The 18,909-nt window shown below is 44.4% G+C and overlaps 5 protein-coding genes across 5 annotated transcripts; 3 read left to right on the forward strand and 2 right to left on the reverse strand.

Moving 5' to 3' along the window:
* Positions 1-1,869: 1,869 nt before the first annotated feature.
* EYB26_010059 (uncharacterized protein) lies at positions 1,870-2,261 on the forward strand (the record flags this gene model as incomplete). Its single annotated transcript, XM_054269304.1, has 3 exons — positions 1,870-1,970; positions 2,033-2,082; positions 2,155-2,261. The coding sequence occupies 3 exons, from the start codon at positions 1,870-1,872 to the stop codon at positions 2,259-2,261; spliced, it is 258 nt and encodes an 85-aa protein (XP_054125279.1).
* Positions 2,262-4,967: 2,706 nt separating this feature from the next.
* On the forward strand, positions 4,968-6,187 carry EYB26_010060 (uncharacterized protein; the record flags this gene model as incomplete). Its single annotated transcript, XM_054269305.1, has 3 exons — positions 4,968-5,271; positions 5,325-5,587; positions 5,648-6,187. The coding sequence occupies 3 exons, from the start codon at positions 4,968-4,970 to the stop codon at positions 6,185-6,187; spliced, it is 1,107 nt and encodes a 368-aa protein (XP_054125280.1).
* A 128-nt stretch (positions 6,188-6,315) lies between these two features.
* Positions 6,316-7,056, reverse strand: EYB26_010061 (uncharacterized protein; the record flags this gene model as incomplete). The annotated part of the gene is made up of 1 exon (XM_054269306.1): positions 6,316-7,056. The coding sequence occupies one exon, from the start codon at positions 7,054-7,056 to the stop codon at positions 6,316-6,318; it is 741 nt and encodes a 246-aa protein (XP_054125281.1).
* Positions 7,057-8,371: 1,315 nt separating this feature from the next.
* EYB26_010062 (uncharacterized protein) lies at positions 8,372-8,632 on the forward strand (the record flags this gene model as incomplete). The annotated part of the gene is made up of 1 exon (XM_054269307.1): positions 8,372-8,632. One exon carries the CDS (start codon positions 8,372-8,374, stop codon positions 8,630-8,632), a length of 261 nt encoding a protein of 86 aa, XP_054125282.1.
* A 421-nt stretch (positions 8,633-9,053) lies between these two features.
* EYB26_010063 (uncharacterized protein) lies at positions 9,054-9,711 on the reverse strand (the record flags this gene model as incomplete). The annotated part of the gene is made up of 5 exons (XM_054269308.1): positions 9,054-9,068; positions 9,135-9,194; positions 9,243-9,468; positions 9,519-9,604; positions 9,655-9,711. 5 exons carry the CDS (start codon positions 9,709-9,711, stop codon positions 9,054-9,056), a joined length of 444 nt encoding a protein of 147 aa, XP_054125283.1.
* Positions 9,712-18,909: the final 9,198 nt, after the last annotated feature.

Below are 18,909 nucleotides of genomic sequence, written 5' to 3' on the forward strand. Positions count from 1 at the left end.
TAGTATCTTATAGGCGCACACCTAATACATTCGATTTTCAGCTCACCACCTTCCTCTTTCGGCGAACCGGGTATAGTCTCAGCCAGAGCATAGTACAACTCAACAGCCAAATCCTGCATACACGAATACATTTTTCATTTCAAATATAGTGGGCCGAGGTACCAACTTGATACCGCAGACTCGAATAACTGAAGCCTTGTAGGTAGCTAGACTTACCGCTGTGACACAACAAGAAGATAAACTCAACTTGAAATGTCAATGACCAGCATCGTTTTGGATCTGGCTACAAGATATAGCCCTCTTGTCAAGGTTAAAATCCCGGTTATCTACTTCAACGTGAGGACATATTCGCTCTGTCAACTACAAACACGTCACTCAAAGTCAAGACTTGCCTCTTATGGCTTTCGATTAAGATGCTTCGCGCCACCTTCAGTCTGAAATACCGCACCCTACTCCATAGATAAAGCATATTACACCAACGATGTTGTTTATCACGCGGGTTTTTACTTGTAATTCGACTAATTATGTCGCTAAATAAGTATGCAGCACAGTGCATATATAAAACTTGGTATTAATCTTACTTACCAGGATTGACCGAAGGTTTTCATCCCATCGGTCATAATCTGTAACAAGCTGCTGTTGCTTGTGAACGGGCGGCCTAAATAACGACTAGGGCATCAGAGATGCACTACGTCTATGCTGAATATAATGATAGCAGCTTTGAATCCTTAAAACATAAACTAATTCTCTCTCATCCTATAGAGTTAAGTGAACAGCTTGTTGCGGGGCTCCAATGCACATAATCCATGAACTTTCCTAGCCTAGTCCACGAGTTGTTCCACTTGGTGCTAGGAAACGAAGTCACATTTCCTGGCATTAGCGGAGTATATTCTGTTTTCGCAACTACTATGAATCCAATACAGATTATTGGGCTTGAATATGTGTATGCGAATGTGAACCCTGAGTCGTAGTTATGCGTTGGTGTCGGTTGCTTATGACTACACGCTGAATTGCCCACCGGATGCAGCTAGTAACGTGATTGAGTTTCTCTTTACGTTAGGAAACGCAGGGTTATGTTTTGATTCATGGAAAACATTAGAAGGAAGTTGGTGACTCCAGCTACCACTTCCTTCAATTCAACAACCTCAATTCTTGAAGAAATATAAATATCTATACAGAAATATAGAAATACATATATACTATTGCAAGGGTTGATAACAGCATATCCGATCATACTGCCCCTAAAGGGTCCTCTCTAGAGCGCTCTCTACCTCACGCGCTCATCATTATAGTAATGTAACTCTAGTGCTGCCTGCCTTACATCTTCCATGTAGTCCTTATCTGTCCTCATATTCGCATAATCAAGCCTCTGCGCTAAACCATCAAACCATACTGCCAGAGCTTCATGGCCTGCTGCACGTGCTTCTGCTGCAGCATCGCGGCCGGCGTGATTCTTGGTGCATATTTAAGTCAATCAGACACCTGGGCAGGGCTAATTTTTAGTTCAATCGACATTGCAACATAAGTATTCCGTAGTTGTAAATGCGGATCATGGTTCGACTGATAATATAATACCCTACTGTGACTGTAATATATGACTCTCCGGCATGACATGAGTCAATCATGCTAATCAAAACAGGAACATACAGCACGAGATGAAAGCCCCATTATTCTCAACTTGAAAGGTGGAAAGATGTATCCAAGTGAACAGTGAGGGTAAGACCTGGTGGCCAAAGCAGGAGACATAAATAGCCGGAGAAAGCACTCAATGACTTGTAGATTTGTCTTCAGGATTAGAAAACTCAAAGCAAAGTTACGAAAATTCTCCTAGTCACCAAAGAAATCCTCTCTTGCCACTTCAAGACCAACATGCAGTTACTTGCCCTCGTCGCACTTCTTCCTATGGCCTTTGTTGCCGCTGCTCCCACTTCTGTTGAGGAACGTCAGGTGGCTTCAGGATGCTATCCTTTGTTTGTTATATCATCATCACATCTTTTCTCACCTTTGTATACTGATCGAAAATCTATAACAGCGAGGATCCAGATTGTGGCATTGACTATGCTGTATGCCAATGCGCAAACGGTACGTGGCATATTGTTCACTTAATAAATGATTTGTATACTTCTTGAAGGACACTCCTGACTATAAGAGTAGGCTGGTTTTATGAATTCGACATAGACGCGAGCAATGGCAACTACTGCAACCCGCCATGGGGCTTTCTTGCGACAAGTGAAGCGCAACTGGGAGGCTACTCTTGCTAAACAATATTTGCATTGGGCATGCTACCAACACAATTTAAATCAAAGCTTGCTCGGCTTCCAATATTTGAAGGCCCGGATATGAGATGAAGATTGTTAGGAACATTAAGATATTAAAATAATGAGTAGTGCTAGCAGCATCAATCACACTCATTTCTATTATGGCTACTGAACCCTTACAGAATCTTTGCAGTTATAAGATAAAACGCAAGGATAAATTGATTCTAAAGTTACAAGATCCTGGCGAATTGTTTTTCATCTTACTCGTTTCGTATGTGATCTCTTACAATTTGTATACAATACATGACTCCTCAAGCCTTGAATCTACATTGCACGTCCGTAAATATATGTAGGTGAAGAGATTGACGGGCGATCAACTTTCCAGAGATGTCGGATGAATTCCCTGTTTGATTTCTCATAACCCAATGGTGTATCTGTGAGATTTAGTTAGTTACAATACCTCCCGCCGTGTTTCGACAAAATAGGTTATCATGCAAAAACTCTCTGGAAAGCACTTGCTGATTGATAAGCAGTAGCTGCATAGGGCCGAGGTGATGAGCAAAATATAGGAGGCACTTGGATCATTGCTACGTTGAACTTCATCATTCTGTTCCCGTATGTAATATATGTGATAAGACAAATAGTTTATGGTTCGAGATTCGAGCTGCCATGATCCTATCCGGACTGTGTCACTGATGCCCTTTGTTGTGCTCTAGTCCGCTAGAGTAGGCAACAGTAACTTATTACAGATCCGTAATGGCCAATGGGATCGAACATTTTAGTCGTTCTCTGGTACACAGGATCAATAAATGAGCGCGGCCGCTAAAGTATATGCACTATGCTGTGACATGTGATAAATATGCTGTTCTACGTTACTGTAACTGTGTCTGTATTATAAAATGATCGGCCAAGACTCCTATTCGTTAAGATGGAGTCATGTTCGTACATAGTAGTCCACGATGACAGCAACTATTCTATAAAACCGAGAGGATACTTGATGTAACTATACAAGGTATTTATGCGGCGTAGGACATACAGCAACCTAAATCATGATAACAACTATTCTATAAAATTGAGGGGACACTTCATGCAACTCTACGAGGGCAGCCCAACAGCGCTACGGTGTGAGCTCAAGAATCAGGTTCTATTCCTGCTGACCTCTTCGTAGTGTATGGGGATAGTTATGTTATTTCTCTGTGGCGTGCTAAGGCGCGGAACAATCGGTGTTCTGTACCGGATACGTGAGATTCGGGTCTGCGCCATCAATCACGCATACTAAGAATTAATTACTACTATGTATTGTAGTTGACCTAATACTGCATGTCCTACGCCGCATAAATACCTTGTATACTATGTAGTTACATCAAGTATCCTCTAAGTTTTATTGATTACTGGTGGTTTAAATAGGGTCCTGGTCATGAGGCCGGGATCGTAGTAAGGTACTGGTATGATGTAGTATAGGACATGCAGTATTACCTTAAACGTATTATATGTTGGAGAATCCATATTGGGGTAACTAAAGGAAAGGATGAGGCTCTCGGGCTAACTAATATGTTGTTCTGGCTTGGGAGAGCACGTACCATCCCGAGGATGGCCGATCGGGGGGCGAGAATGTCCCAACATTCTACGGTGTACTAATATTGATTCTAGTTGATACGATTCCCAAACTAGTGGCGCTTTGCTCATTACCGTGACAGCATTATCTTGTTCTCTAGTATCCCGAGGATAGGAAACGTACTTGACTAGACAGAAAATATTAGGCGCCTACTACTACCTAAGTGGCAGTCACACAGTGGCTTGCATCTGATTATCTACTAAATATTCCATCCTATTAATCGTACCTATTACGAGCCAGTTTTCTCCACGCTACGTGGCATTCTTAGTTTTAATACTTTGATTTTGAGTACGGATGTATTTATAAACCAAGCAAGGATATTCGAAGTCTGCCTTAAAAACAGGCTAGTAAGGACATGCATATTACTGATATGCATGCATCTGTACTCCATTTCCAACACCGGACTGGGGCCTATCAGAGCTGGCTAGATCCGTATGGCGGATGCGATTCACGGTACCCGCGAGCCAGCGAATGCATAGTCAGGATATCTCCCTTGGATAAACGATAAATGAGCGTATAGATTACATGATATTTAGTATTATTTACTCGAACGGTCCTACTTAGGACACAATTGCCAATGATAGGCAGCCAGCAACAGCATCACCTCCAAGATTGAAGCCGACACGAGGGTGTTATCAAAGTAATCTTCCAATCATTTCTCAGTAATAGGCGACAGGCCTTCAAGCTACTATCTACAGTGCTCTGCAGGAAAAAGTCAACTTGACTGTTACTATACATATTGAGTTGTAAATGATCATTCTCATTTAGCCGGTCTGGTGGCGTCCTAGGTAATTGATAATCAATACAGCTAAGAAACAAGAAACTCTTGCATTTGCAACCTGGACGAAACATGAAACATATGTTCCAACATTGAGAAACAGAGCCATTGGTCTAGTTACTAATGAGGGTGATTTATATAATCTGGAGTGTTTTACCACTTGTGAATTTCGTTCAATTTCTGAGTCTATCTTCTTTCGCGGACTTCAGCCTACCGATTTCAGTGTTGTATATTACCGGTCACTCTACAATAAATTCTACCACCACTGTTGTACTTTGACTTGTGATCTCCTTCACGGGACACTCGAACATAGACAATGAGGTCTTTTCTCTACGCCACCGTGATTGTTGGCCTTGTAGCCTCAATCGCTGCTCAAAATATAAAGCCTGTAGGCGAACTGTTCCAAGTGGACTTTACCACCAACAACCAAGGCGGATGCAATTATGTTGGCCAAGCAAACATGCAACAGATTCTTCAAGACGCTTACGACCTTGGTACTATCGGTAGTCAACTCGTCTCAGACTACAAGAACAACGTTGCTGAAGCGCGGCTTCTCCTTGATTCCTTCTTTCAGGTGCAGAATCCGCCGATGAATGAAAACGAGTTGGAGGACATATCAGGTGAGTGACCTCGTCATGAAAGTCGAACTGTACTTATACGTTCGCATTTCCAGGTGCATATAAACAGGTTTCGGATTGGATCTTGAATGGCGGCCCCTACGACAATGAAAGTAGAGATAATACACCATTCCTCTTCTGCTTTCATAACTGGCTTCAGAAAAAGACTATGAATGATCCAGCACAGGATGAAAATGGAGAAACATATCCAAACGTGGAGTCAGGGGGGGCTCCATTTCTAATACGAGATAGTGAAGTTTATCGGAATATGCAACAAAAAGAAACGGAAGAGGCGGAGTTGGATACTCCTGCTCCTCCAGTATGTTGGATATATTCACCTTCGATTCATGGTTCTATCCTACTGATAAAGATTTGTTAGTATTGGAGCTATAAGCATCACGCATATATTTTCGATCGGTCATACGGCGGACCAAATACAGGAATGTGCAGCCGCGGCAAGTACGCAGGAGGCACACAGCATGTGTTGAATCCAAGCAGTATCACGCTTTGCCCATTTTTTTTTGGCACGACGAACGCCCGAAGTGGAGGAATAAAATACGTGGCCCGCAGATCTGTGGCTCCAAATCCTATACCCAGGGCCAGTGTAAAGACTGGCCTGAAGAATGCCCAAACTCTTTCGGATGTCACGCCTACGGCGACAACACTATTACATGAGCTATTTCATCTTGTATCGGGAAATGAGCTAACCACACCTCCTCCACCGGGAGAGGTTTATGGGCTTTTGAAGGGCGAGGGAGGAAATCCCAATAAAATCGTGGGACTCGATTTTGATAACGCTTCGGAGAACCCAGAGTCTTTTGCTCTGGCTGCCGTAGCATACGACTACACACTCAACTGGCCACCTGACAATGCTGGTAATAGGATCGAGTTTGAAGCTGGCTATACTACACAGGGGTAACGAAAACACGCTCTCTTTTGATATCTATTACACGCAGGGACATTTGAACTTGGTACTAAAATCAAATTTTGGAACAATATATAACATACAATGCCTGCGTTCATTCTCCCTTTCCAGCTATTAGGATACTATATCTTAATATAGTATCCGTAATGTTTCAAAACCATTGTCCAAGCGCCCTTGATGTAACTATCGTCGTTTCGTTTTCCATCAGGGTCGATCCTTCGTAGTAGATCCTCAAACCATTTAATTAAAGCATTATTCCCACTTTCCTGAGCGAGAGCCGCAGCATCTAGTCCATCCTTGTTTTTTGCACAGACAAATATCACGGCTTTGTAAACAAAGATCAAATCCTCCTGAAAATCCCACTCCCATTCCTCAGGTGGGGGGTTTTCCTCATCGTGCTCCTCGTCATGAACAAAGCCACAATGAAGGAGTCTATAAACGGCTTTTGCGCCCTGGAGGCTACCGTGGCGAGCTGCGGCGTGAAGAGCAGTATCCCCCGCAAGATTCTGATGCGTCATCAAAACCCAGAATGATCCTAATGGCTTCTTATCATTACCGCATCTTCTACCCCAGCATCCAAGTAAACCACTCAAAAACTGAGTGTTTCCAACCGACGCCGCGCGATGAACGACAGAGTCTCCCGTAACCGGGTCAATAGCCGCAAAAAGATCAAAAGGCCCGTAAGTAGTTGAAATCGGTTTAAACTCTGTGGCCGCAGAGTGTAGAACCTCCTGAACATCATTCTCTGACATGGAACTTCCGAGACTTTCATCACGGAGAGGCAGTTCCGGTTTAGGCACCAGACGTGGCGGTGGGGGGCGAGGCGGAACGGATCGTTTCGTGAATTTGAATCGGCGGCCCATTGTAAGGAAAGGAGCAGACTCACTGATATTGACAAGACAATAGTTGGGAAGAATAATATACTGTCTCGCATCCATACCTAGGCAACTATACGAACTTGATTTTTCCTGCCAGGTGGGGCTTTCCTTTTTCAGCTGCCGTCGCTTTTGTGAGGGCGCTCATGGTCCCGCTCACTGAGTAGATTTCAGTCCGGGCTCACGCTCCCTGAGCAGCTCATGTTGGAACTAAGCCTTGGCATCTTACTAATCAGGCTTAGCCCATGAGAAAAAGGATACATTCGAAATCCGGAGAAAGAGTGCTTCATACGCACTGACCAAGAACCGGGTTATAGCTGGCGAAGATATCTGTTGGAAGCCTGGTAATTAAGGCAGGCTAATCCTTTCTGGGATGCTGCTCAAGCAAGAATCTGGCCAATTAGAGAAGCTCAAATGTATACTAGTGCCTTGGCAGAGAGTAGCGATAAGGGGCCCACAACGAAGGGTATAAGCCCACGCCCACTCGTACATTGGTCAGAAAAAACAACAACATGGACAGACATACAATATTGTTAAGCAAGAGGTGTTACAAGGATAATACACAATACACGGATTCCGACAATATCCTTAAAATACGAATGTTACCGCTAAGCCTAATCCTTATAGATGATATTCTCGCCAGCTATATGCCCTGCATTGCGCCGCCGCTGTTTTGGTGATTGTTGAACATGATTGATGAATCAAAAGGCACAAGTTCAAAGGCAGACCAGATTGTACGGCAAATTAGAAGTCGGTTTGTGGCTAACTTAGAGATGTTTCGTGCAACGCCACTGTGGGGCTGTACACTCAGCCGGTTTCAAAATGTTTGAGACTCTTGGCACGGATTTCTTCAAAAATGTCGACACACGTACATTTTCCTTGGTATTTGCATTCCATACGGAAACAACGTCGAAACACGTGTAATATTTTACAAAATCTCGTGTCAAATTCGAAGACATCGCTACAGGTGCGTTACTGTACTAACCGACCCTTGACGACGGGAAGTAAAAAACGACGAGTGAAGAGTTGTCGGTAGCCACGCTTCCGTCCAAATTTGATCATGTGATCTCTTCTATATCAATCAACAAAAGCCTCGGGTCCAATTCAATCTCAACCAATTTTCAAGAATGCTCCAGTGCTATATCTCCGTTTTCTTGCAAGCTATAGGGTGTCAAGTGAAACAACGGCTTCCGAGGCCATTTGCCTACCAACTATTGCTGAGATCGAGGCGGCGACGGAACTCATAAGCGCGCCCGACGCGTCCGCCAAAGTCGTACGGGTGAACGAGCGGTTCGCAGTGAAAATGGGCTACGGCATACCCCTCATCGAAGCTGAAAACATGAAGTTTCTCGCTGCAAATAGCAAAGTTCCAGTCCCAAAAGTCCACGCAGCCTTCCGCGACCCCGACACCAATAAGACTTATATTATCATGGAATATCTCCCAGGTCATACACTTGAAAAATTATTACCATCCCTTGACCCTGTCGAAAAAGCCACAATAAGCAACTTGATTAAAGACGCCATTACGGAGCTACGCAGTATACCAGCACCTTCGGGATGTTGAATCTCGAGCCTTATCTTGATGGAATATTCTGGACAGAAGGTCTAGACCCTAAAATCTCTGGTCCCTTCGCAAATCAGGGAGACATGAATCTTGCAATCATCGAGAAAATTCGCCAGACAGAGTCAGACCAATACATTCGATTATTGCGAAATATGATTGACCGGACTCTGAACAGCCACCGCTCTGTTTTCACCCACGGTGATCTTCAGCCGAAGAATATTATGGTTGAAAGGTTTGGGGATCGCAACGTATGCCCGCAATTTAGGATTAGTCTGCTGGACTGGGAAAGTGCTGGATGGTATCCGGAGTTATGGGATTTCTGCAATGCTACAATCGCCTGCAGATTCAAACCCGACTGGCTTGAACTCGTGCCTGATATACTGGAGCAATATCCGGTGGAATTTCTCATGATGCAGGTGGTTTATTCTTCTGTGTTCTACTAGGGAACGATGAGACAAAATATAGATAGAAACAGAAACAAAGGATTCAATGGTAGACTAACACTTTTAACAATAATACCACCAAGGCTGTGTGCCACAAAGATGATCGGCCGTTGTGTTGTCTAACAATGTCAGAACCATCTTCAACTTCTGCTTATGCTCCACTCTACATTTGTAAGCCTTCTTTCAAGGCACAGATCTGATACCAGTTGCGTTGCGTGGTCATAGAGGTATTGGCAGCTGACGCGGTCGTCATGCGTGTTCGCATCATATCCCCAGCAGAAGACACGAGCGTTCGGGATATCGGTCGGGAGGAGATTGCTGAGCCAGTTTACGCCGTTCGCTGCCGTCCAGGTTTTGTCGCGGTGTCCATTCAAGCCATGGACAGCCACAATGCTGGAGAATGTTAGTGCGAACTTTTAGGATGTTATAAATGGCTTTAGCACTCTACGACCGGCTGCTCTCCCTCCGCAACGACCTCCAGACCTTGCGCAGGCGCCTCAAATAATTCCGCCTTCGAAGAGCCGTCGGCCTGTTTCCTACATCAGCGTAATAAGGGTAGAACGCGGAGTGAAAAAGTACAGTGTCTATACGGTTTTCTCCGAATTGAATCAGTCGCCGCCATCTCGATGGCGCCATGGCTCAAGTGCAGTATTCAACGATAACACTATCGGCTCCGCCGAAGTGTCGATGTGAAGGGTGTATTCGTCGACCCCACCTGGTTGACGCCTGGCGATCAGTGGCACCAGTTTCCACGTCGCAAATCCGCCGCCAATCAAGGTGCTTGCTGCGACTTTAGTCGTGATTCATTCCACGTGACACTTCCTATTGTATTCACCAAAAAGATACGATTCTCGCCGCAGTACAGTAAAATAAGACCTAATAATTCTTGTCATAAATTTCAGGATTGTTGGCGTGATTATTCGCTGTTGCCTATGGCGGTTTGGCGGAGCTTTCGCATTTCCCAAATAGTTCAAGTGTTATGTGGTCTACGATCCTACAAGGAAATCCGTAGAGGCATAAACTGATGATTCGTCTTCCCCCAGCCTCTGCCAGCAGTGCCAGCGTATCTACCTAATACATAGGAAGTCTAAGCGGTGAGTCTGCCCGCTGAACTAACTATATATGGTAATAAGCGGCAATATGGCTGCTGTGTCGTAACATCAAGGTTCGATCGAATATGATAGACTGATTTTTCACACTCTTATTTCTTCACACTCTTATTTCTTCACACTCTTATTTCTTCACACTCTTATTTCTTCACACTCTTATTTCTTCACACTCTTATTTCTTCACACTCTTATTTCTTCACACTCTTATTTCTTCACACTCTTATTTCTTCACACTCTTATTTCTTCACACTCTTATTTCTTCACACTCTTATTTCTTCACACTCTTATTTCTTCACACTCTTATTTCTTCACACTCTTATTTCTTCACACTCTTATTTCTTCACACTCTTATTTCTTCACACTCTTATTTCTTCACACTCTTATTTCTTCACACTCTTATTTCTTCACACTCTTATTTCTTCACACTCCTACTTTATGCGCGCTCTTCCGCTGCGCGGTATGGAAAGGAGGCTCCCGCGCTACTTATCTAGCGCGTATAATCGCGGGTTACCCTACGCGTCGGAATCTGACGCGTAGAATACCCGTGCATATGGATCCGAGTGGACACCATATTAAACCTCTCCACATTAGTGGAGCAGTCGATTGAAAGATGGGCTGAGGCAACCGAGAATCTTTCATCTGCAGCGCAGGAAAGATGCTGTCAGATAATCCGGATATCCAACGAGACAGAAAGACTGGACTCTCCATCTTGAAGGCCAGCTAGTGACCTTAGGATATATATTTGGGCACCTAGATTTCAGCCCAATGTCTACCCCTCTTGATAGCTCACAAAAATCACCCCGCCAATATGTCTATATAAACCCGGCTTTGGAACCTGATGTATTCAGACAGAGCAACAACTGAATATATACAATCTTGCTAGTCACTTCTTCCTTTCCATCCATATAAGATACTATTTAGGATTGGCCTGGAGTAAACCCACCAATCCGACAGATGCCTAGGGGCTTGCGTGCAAGCCGAAGTGATCGCCAGAGGGATACCGGGATAGGAAAACCACCCGACACAAACCTGTTCTAGGGGAGTGACAGGGCACCCTCGAGTTCAGCCCGCTCTGAGATTGAGACAGAACCCCAATGTTATGCAGACACTAATAAAGCTGTCTCAACGAGGGCGGGAACGAAACCTAAGTGCTCTTGGAGAGTAATGGAAGTTGTTAAGGCTGGCGGAGACGTGGTTGCCGGATGTGTTAAGGGCAAGGCCCACACTGAGACCGAACCATGTACCAATCCGATCAGACACAGCGCACCGCTTTCCAAGTATCAAGGCATACGGTGGGAACTGGGCTAGGTTAGTAGGAGTCAAACATACGAGTATGATGCCAGGCGGATTGTACGAGTATTAGCTTCTGCAAGACATGGTCGGCTGCTAGAGGGAGACCTTTAGTGGTAACGGGAAACTGCTTCGTTGTACCAATGAAGTGGCGGGCCGTAGCACTACGCAGATGACCAGCGGGTAACGACAAAGGGTGTGCTCCTAGCTCGTACCTAGGCCATAGTTCTGAATCGGGTCACTGCTTCCAACTCGTACTTGGGCCACAGCAGCGTGGTATCGCTGACACGGGCGCCGGTATGACACCGGTATTCGTGTTTCCAACTCGTACTTGGACCGCGGCTGTGTGGTATCGCCGACATTGACCTTGATTCTACGGACCATGGGGTATCGCCAACACATTCTTTGGAGGAGGCCTACGGAGATCTGGTGGTGGCTCGAGAGGACGGATGCGCATGTCGGTCAGCTTAGAGAAGGAATGCATTGTGCCTGACTCGTACTCAGGTCCCTAGGACATCCATCCTAGAGCGGTATCGCCCCATGATGTAAAGCCTTTGCAGCTGGCTTAAGGTGCAAACTCTAGAGATGTTGATAGCAGCAGATCTTTTTTGGTCGGGGGATCTGCCGATAAGAATGGGTAAAATCACCACTGGTACAGAAAGACTAGTGGAAGATGGTATTGGTATTGACCGGACTTGTTAAGGCTTTGCCACAGGCGACCGCAAACCACCCAACTCTCATTGTCTTTGGCGCCCGTCAACAATCAGGCCAAGAATCAATCCAGCGGATATATAAACGGGTTCAATACTTACAACAACAAGGAAATGTAGTAGTCACAATTTGGATTCCAATATATTTAGACATGGCTGTGAAACAGCAAGCAAAAGCAGAGGCACGGAAAGCAACAAGAGTTGAATCACCACCAGAAAAACCGCCACACCAAGCAAAATCCACAGCTATTAGGCTTGCTCTTGCGGAAAGGCAACAGGAATGGACTCTCCCAGAACACGTCGGAAGATACTCCAGAACGGTTGATATAGCCCTCCCAGGGAAACATACAAGAAACCTATATAATAGGCTGAATCGGAAAGAGGCAAAGATCCTAGCTCAACTTCGGACAGGAATGACGAGGCTTAACAGCTATCTATATTAGATAGGTGCTGTAGATTTAAATCGCTGTGCCTGTGGCCAAGCAAGCGAGACAATAGAACACTTCTTATTCCGCTGCACGCAATGGACAGCGATGCGAGAAGACATGAATCAATACACAGAATCAAGACGAGGAAATCTATCCTTCTTCCTGGGCGGTAAATCACGTTCAGACCCCGAGCGATGGCAACCAGATATGAAAGCTGTCCACGCAGCAATCAAGTTCGCAATCGCCACAGGAAGATTGGAACAAGGACTTGAATTAGAATCCTAATCATCGCAGTGAAAAGTGAAGATATTCCCTCGCCAACCCTCCCCAACCCTCCCTCCCTTCTAAGGTAGATCTCGCTGCAGCCGCCGAAGATAGGACACTGCACACTTGGAGAAATTAACATTTAAGATCATCTACCGGCCAAAACCCTAACAAGGGACCTCTTAACAAACCAACCAAAGAAGCCAAACACCAAGCACACATATGTTGAAGCAAAATTATGGGTTATCGCGAGTTCATGCCAGATTTGTGGGAAATGATTATGTAATTAGCACACTAGTGCCCTTTAGGTTAGCACCTCCGGGCGTAATAAAATATCCATCCATCCATCCATCCACCCCATCCCCCTACGTTTCTGGGGGATAGTCATTATAATATACAGAATTTGTGCTATAAGCAGACTCACCTTGTAAGGGCAGTTGGACCGCCCTTGCTCACTGTCCTATGCTTAGTGATATGGGATACAGCTAAACCAACAAGAATAGATTAAGTTCTTCTATTAAGACAACCGTCCTAGTTATACTGTGACACTCTACAACTGAAGTTTTCGATAATGGGCGGGAAAAAAGCAAGAAAGGAGCAAGAAGTATGATACCACATGTTTGAAGCCAACCTAGAAATCATTGTTCTATTTATCTATCATGATTTATGAATTATGGCTATCACTTAGCAAGTTGTAGGACGAGGCCTTGCAAAGATTTAAATGGAAAGTTGTCCATATGCTACACGTACGCTTCCTAGTATAGCCGTGTGGTCGTACACCGTTTCTCCAGCATATCTCTTTGCAAAAGTGACCGAAACCGGCTATAGGTATAACCGTGAGGGGTTGATGTTCAAAGGGTTCTCCATAGAGATTGTTAAGAGCGTACAAGATCTCAAGCTCAAGCATGTTATATGTAAAGCGCATTTAAGGTGCAGATACTATTACACCGCCTGGGTCGCGAGTAAACTTTATGTTATGAGCTGACCTCATATGAAATAGGTTCGGGCAGTCAAGCCTTCACCGAGAACGTGCGACACGTGAAGATATTCCCGAGTACCGGACAGGCGCTGAGCATGACACCTAAGGATAACACCCTTGGGAAATGCATCCGGGATACTATTCCCAAGGCCGTACCAGCGTTACCGAGCAAGCCCCGAACATACGGGAATGGCACACGAAGTTCCCTCACAAGCACCGAGACGGTGCTGAACGTACGGAGGAATTGACCGAACCAGCGAGCTCCTTATCCCTATATGAACTGCATGTACGAGCTGAGAATCTTGTTGTTTTCTTTCCTTCTTTTCTTCATGTTATGTTTTCTATTTTAATATGCCCTATCCAAAATAGCTGATTGTATGCAAGTAGGATACAATCAGGGTTCGGGTTAGGGTTATTTTTTCACTAACAAAAATCTGGGGTTAGCACGTAGGATACAATCACCGAAAAACGTAGGATACAATCAACTTTTTACGACCAATCCGCATGAAACTTTCATCAACTATTATTTACCCATTTATCTCCACACGCTGAAGTTTTCACCATGATCGACCATGTTAATATCCTGTAGAAGTATAGCAAAGTTAATGAGTTTTACCGGTAAGATCGTTTTGTTGGGGTGCATCGTGTAAAGGAACTCTTGGTGAAGAGCCGGGTGCCAAGGATCGTGAGCAGTAGTAGATATATCAGCTGTACGCTTCCCTTCGGGGGATGATGATTCTTAATGGAGCGTTCTCCACGTTCTTCTTTTTTTGTTATTAACTAGAGTCTATCTAACTTAGGGGTAAACTATATTAGCTTCGGAATCACTAGTAGTCACGTGATGTCTTAACACTCCCCTTCGTTCAATATCCAAAGAATGAAAATTATGAATGAAAATAACAATAAATCAAAATTCGAGGGTGTTGAACGCTCGTTCTGACAATCTGATGATCTTGAACGTTATGGTTCAAAGATTCAATTCTCCTAATCTCGTAGCCGTAGCTCTTGTACAAACCACTTCAATATCTTCGGATTGACTGCCTTAGTGAGGCTATCCGCAAGCATTTGATCTCCAGGAATATGGATAGGCTTGATTTCATCACGTTCAATGAAATCTCTGATGACATGATATCGTATCATGATATGCTTGCTCCGGCTGTGCATCACAGGGTTCCCAGCTAGCTTTAACGCCGAGGTGTTGTCAATATAAAGAGGTATTGGCCCATTTTTATAAGTTTCCGGTTTCCGAATTGAATATAGAAAATGACGTAGCCATATTGCTTGCTTTGCTGAATCAGCCGCAGCAATATATTCAGCCTCGGATGAAGATGTCGCAGTAATTGGCTGCTTGCGACTTGACCAACATATAGGACCTCCAGCTAGCATAAAGATATAACCCGTTGTTGAACGTAGGTTTGATGCATTGCCATATGCGGCATCAGTATAACCAACCAGCTTCTTATCCTTGCTCCCCTTCAAATAAGAAATTGCGTAATTAGTTGTGCCTCGAAGGTAGCGAAGAAGATGTTTTATTGCCTTGAAATGGATCTCCTTTGGTTCAACTAGATGTTGACTCAATCGATTAACTGTCCTTTGAATGTCTGGTCGAGTTCCTCCAGCGAGATAGGTTAGTCGACCAATAGCATGTCGGAATTGAGAATGAGCCTCATGAGATAGCTTAGGTGAATCCTCATCTAGATTGAGATTAGGACTCAATGGTAGCATCTGTGGCTTTGATTCCAACATGTCAAATTCCTCCAGGATTCGTATAGTATAGAATTCCTGATCTAGACGAATAGATCCGTCTAACCATGTAATTCGGATTCCTAGGATCTTGTTGACTCGTCCGGAATCCTTCATTGGATGGAATTCTTTGAGCTTTTCCTTGGTCAATTCGATTGCTTTCTCATTCTTGCTGAAAACCAGGATATCGTCCACATATAAAGCAATAATCGTCCCTCGTTCATTGATGAAGGTACCAGGATCCGCGGTTGATGGCTTGAATCCAATAGAAGTGACAAATTTCTTGACTTTATGACACCAAAGGTTTGCAGATTGTCGAAGCCCATATAGAGATTGAAGTAATTCGCATACTTCATCCTTTCTTGGCTGTAGGCTCTTCGGTAAGCCCTTTGGAACTTCCATATAGATTTGCTTGTCTAGCTTTGAGCCCACAAAAGCATTTGTTGCATCTAACAAGTGTGCCGTAAGTCCATACATTGCTGCAATAGCAAATAGTACTCGTAAGCTCTCCAAGCGTATAACCGGGGCAAAGGTGTCTTCGAAATCAAGTCCTTCCTGTTGTGAGAATCCCCTGGCAACTAGACGTGCTTTAAATCGTTCGATACGCCCATCTGCTTGATATTTAATATCGAATACCCATTTGCAGGATATCACAGCTTTGTGATCTGGTCTCTTGACAAAACGCCATGTTCCAAATCGAATTAGATTCCGGATTTCAAGTTCAACCGCCTTTCGCCACTGAGAGCCAAATTTTGGGTCATTCACTGCCTCTTCATATGTTTGTGGTATAGGGATCTCCCCTTCAGTTTTAACAGCATTATAAGCAAATTCATCATCGTCTCCTAATAGCAGCTCAATTGCAACTGCTAGATTTGCAACTTCCTGAAGACGAGCCTCCCGTGCAAGAGATGTGCGAGAAGTAGTATCCTTACTCGCCTCCCGTGCTTCTTGACGTCTTCCTTGCCGGCTTTTTCGTCTATATATTGCCTCAGTTGCTGCAGATTCAAGAACAGCCTGCGTGGGTTTTCGAACTCGGTCAGTTCGACGGAGAGTAGTGGTTGGCGCGAGTGTAGATTCTGATTCAATTGATATACGTTCCGGATTCGTAGATGATTCCGGAATTGATGTATGATTTGTAGGGGTTTCTGGAATCAACTCATCAGTTGTGCGGACTTCCGGAATTAAATCATGAGATATCTCATTCTCAATATCAACTTGTGTTGGAATCTCAGCGCCCTTGTTGGATTGGAATTCGATCATAGGTCCAATAGATTGTCCAATCGTAAAAGGTTTCTGTTGTGACGTCTCAATTTCACCACGTTCCCCAGATTCCTTACTCAAGAACCCATATTCGTCTTCCATAAAGATGGGATTGGTCACCTTATGCTCCCTGTCTTGGCGATCGAGAATGACATATTGACTTGAGCTCTTTGTAAAGCCCACTAATGTCCCTTCCTTTGCTCTAGGTTCGAGCTTATCGTCTGTTTTAATATGAAACCAAACCTTGCAAAAGGGGACTCGGAACTTTGAAAGCTTCCATTCTTCACCAAATAAAGCCTCGTAAGGTGATTTCTTACTCCCCTTCAGGAATACAGTCCTGTTCCTAATAAAGTTAGCCATTTCAAGTGCATATGGCCAATACACCTTTGGAATATTCATCCCTATCATCAGGGATCTCGCAATTTCTAGTAATAAGCGGTTCAACCGCTCTGCAACACCATTCTGCGCTGGTGTATAAAACTCTGTAAATTCAAGATCTATCCCCAGATCTTCTGCCCAAGGTTTCAATGCAACGAATTCCTTAGCATTGTCGAGTCGAATGTTAACTAGGAACACCCCTAGCTCCCTTTCTTGTCTCCTCATCCATCGAGACAATATTCTCTGGACGGTCTCCAACCGTCGATTATCAGTAATGTGAATCCACGAGAATCGAGTAGCATCATCCGTAATTGACAGGTAGTAAGCCTCTTTACCTTCGCCTTTCCTATATGGTCCCCAGAAATCCACTGAGACTCTTTCCAACGGTTTCTTTGTCTTAGGAACTGCATTCCTATTCTGTTGTTTAACACTCTTTGCTTGGATACACACTTCACAATCCTTTGAGTCTTTAAATGTTATCCCTAATCGCTTTGCTAGTCTACGCATCCTGCGTTCTCCAGCATGACCAAAGCGCCGATGTAGTAATTCCCAGTCTGGTTGCTTCTCTTGTGCCAAGAATGCCATAAATTCCCTATTTTGGCCTTGCGATTTTGTTAACAAAGCATCTTGATACCTTACTGTACCTAGATAGCTTGTCCGTCCAATATTATAACCCGTTGCCAATGTCTTCCGGTCCTCCCGGTAGAATCGATACCCATTCTCCTCATGAGAATTGTATATTCCATCAACATGCAACATTTGGGTTGATAATAGATTCCCTTCATCCCAGGGACATACATAACATCGCGAATTCTTGCACAGTGACCATTCTCTAATGGTATAACAGCCAACCCTTTTCCATCAATTTTGGTACTTTTGCTCACTGTTCCCAATCGGCCTTTATACCTGCGATCCAAACTCTCAAAACATTTGATATCTCCAGTGCAATGACATGTTGCACCACCATCAATTACCCAACGAGTATCCCTCACTCGCTTAACTGACTCATCAATCAGTTCCGCATGCTCTTCACTGATCTTTGCAACTAGGGCATGCTCCAAGGATTCCTCAATCCTAACATCCCGTTTACCATTGCTTCTTGCGACTAAGGCCTGTTCCAAGGATTCTTGCCTAATCCTAACAGCCTGTTGACCATCGCTCTTCTCGACTAGGACCTGCTTCGCAACTAGGGCATGCTCTAAGGATTCCTCAATCCTAACATCCCGTTTACCATTGCTTCTTGCGACTAAGGCCTGTTCTAAGGATTCCTGCCTAATCCTAACAGCCTGTTGACCATCGCTCTTCTCGACTAGGACCTGCTTCGCAACTAGGGCATGCTCCAAGGATTCCTCAATCCTAACATCCCGTTTACCATTGCTTCTTGCGACTAGGGCCTGCTCATCCGGGGAGACCATCTCAACCCTGGCAGCCCGTTCACCATCGCTATCCTCAGTCGTTGATCCAGCATCGGAATCAGAGTCATAATCAGCTTTCCTAGCCGATCCGCGGTAAGGCTTCTTCTTGCCTTTAACCTGCGTTTTGTCTTTGCCTGAGCCTTCCCTAGCTCCACGTCCACGTCTATGGTTTTTCCTGCCTCGGTGGTCCGATTTCTTCCTTATAGACTGCTTCCCAGTCTCATCCGAATCAGACTTGCTTCGTGGTTCTGGGCATTC

This window comes from Talaromyces marneffei, chromosome 8 (genome assembly GCF_009556855.1).
Source record: "Talaromyces marneffei chromosome 8, complete sequence".
Taxonomy (NCBI): Eukaryota; Fungi; Ascomycota; class Eurotiomycetes; order Eurotiales; family Trichocomaceae; genus Talaromyces; species Talaromyces marneffei.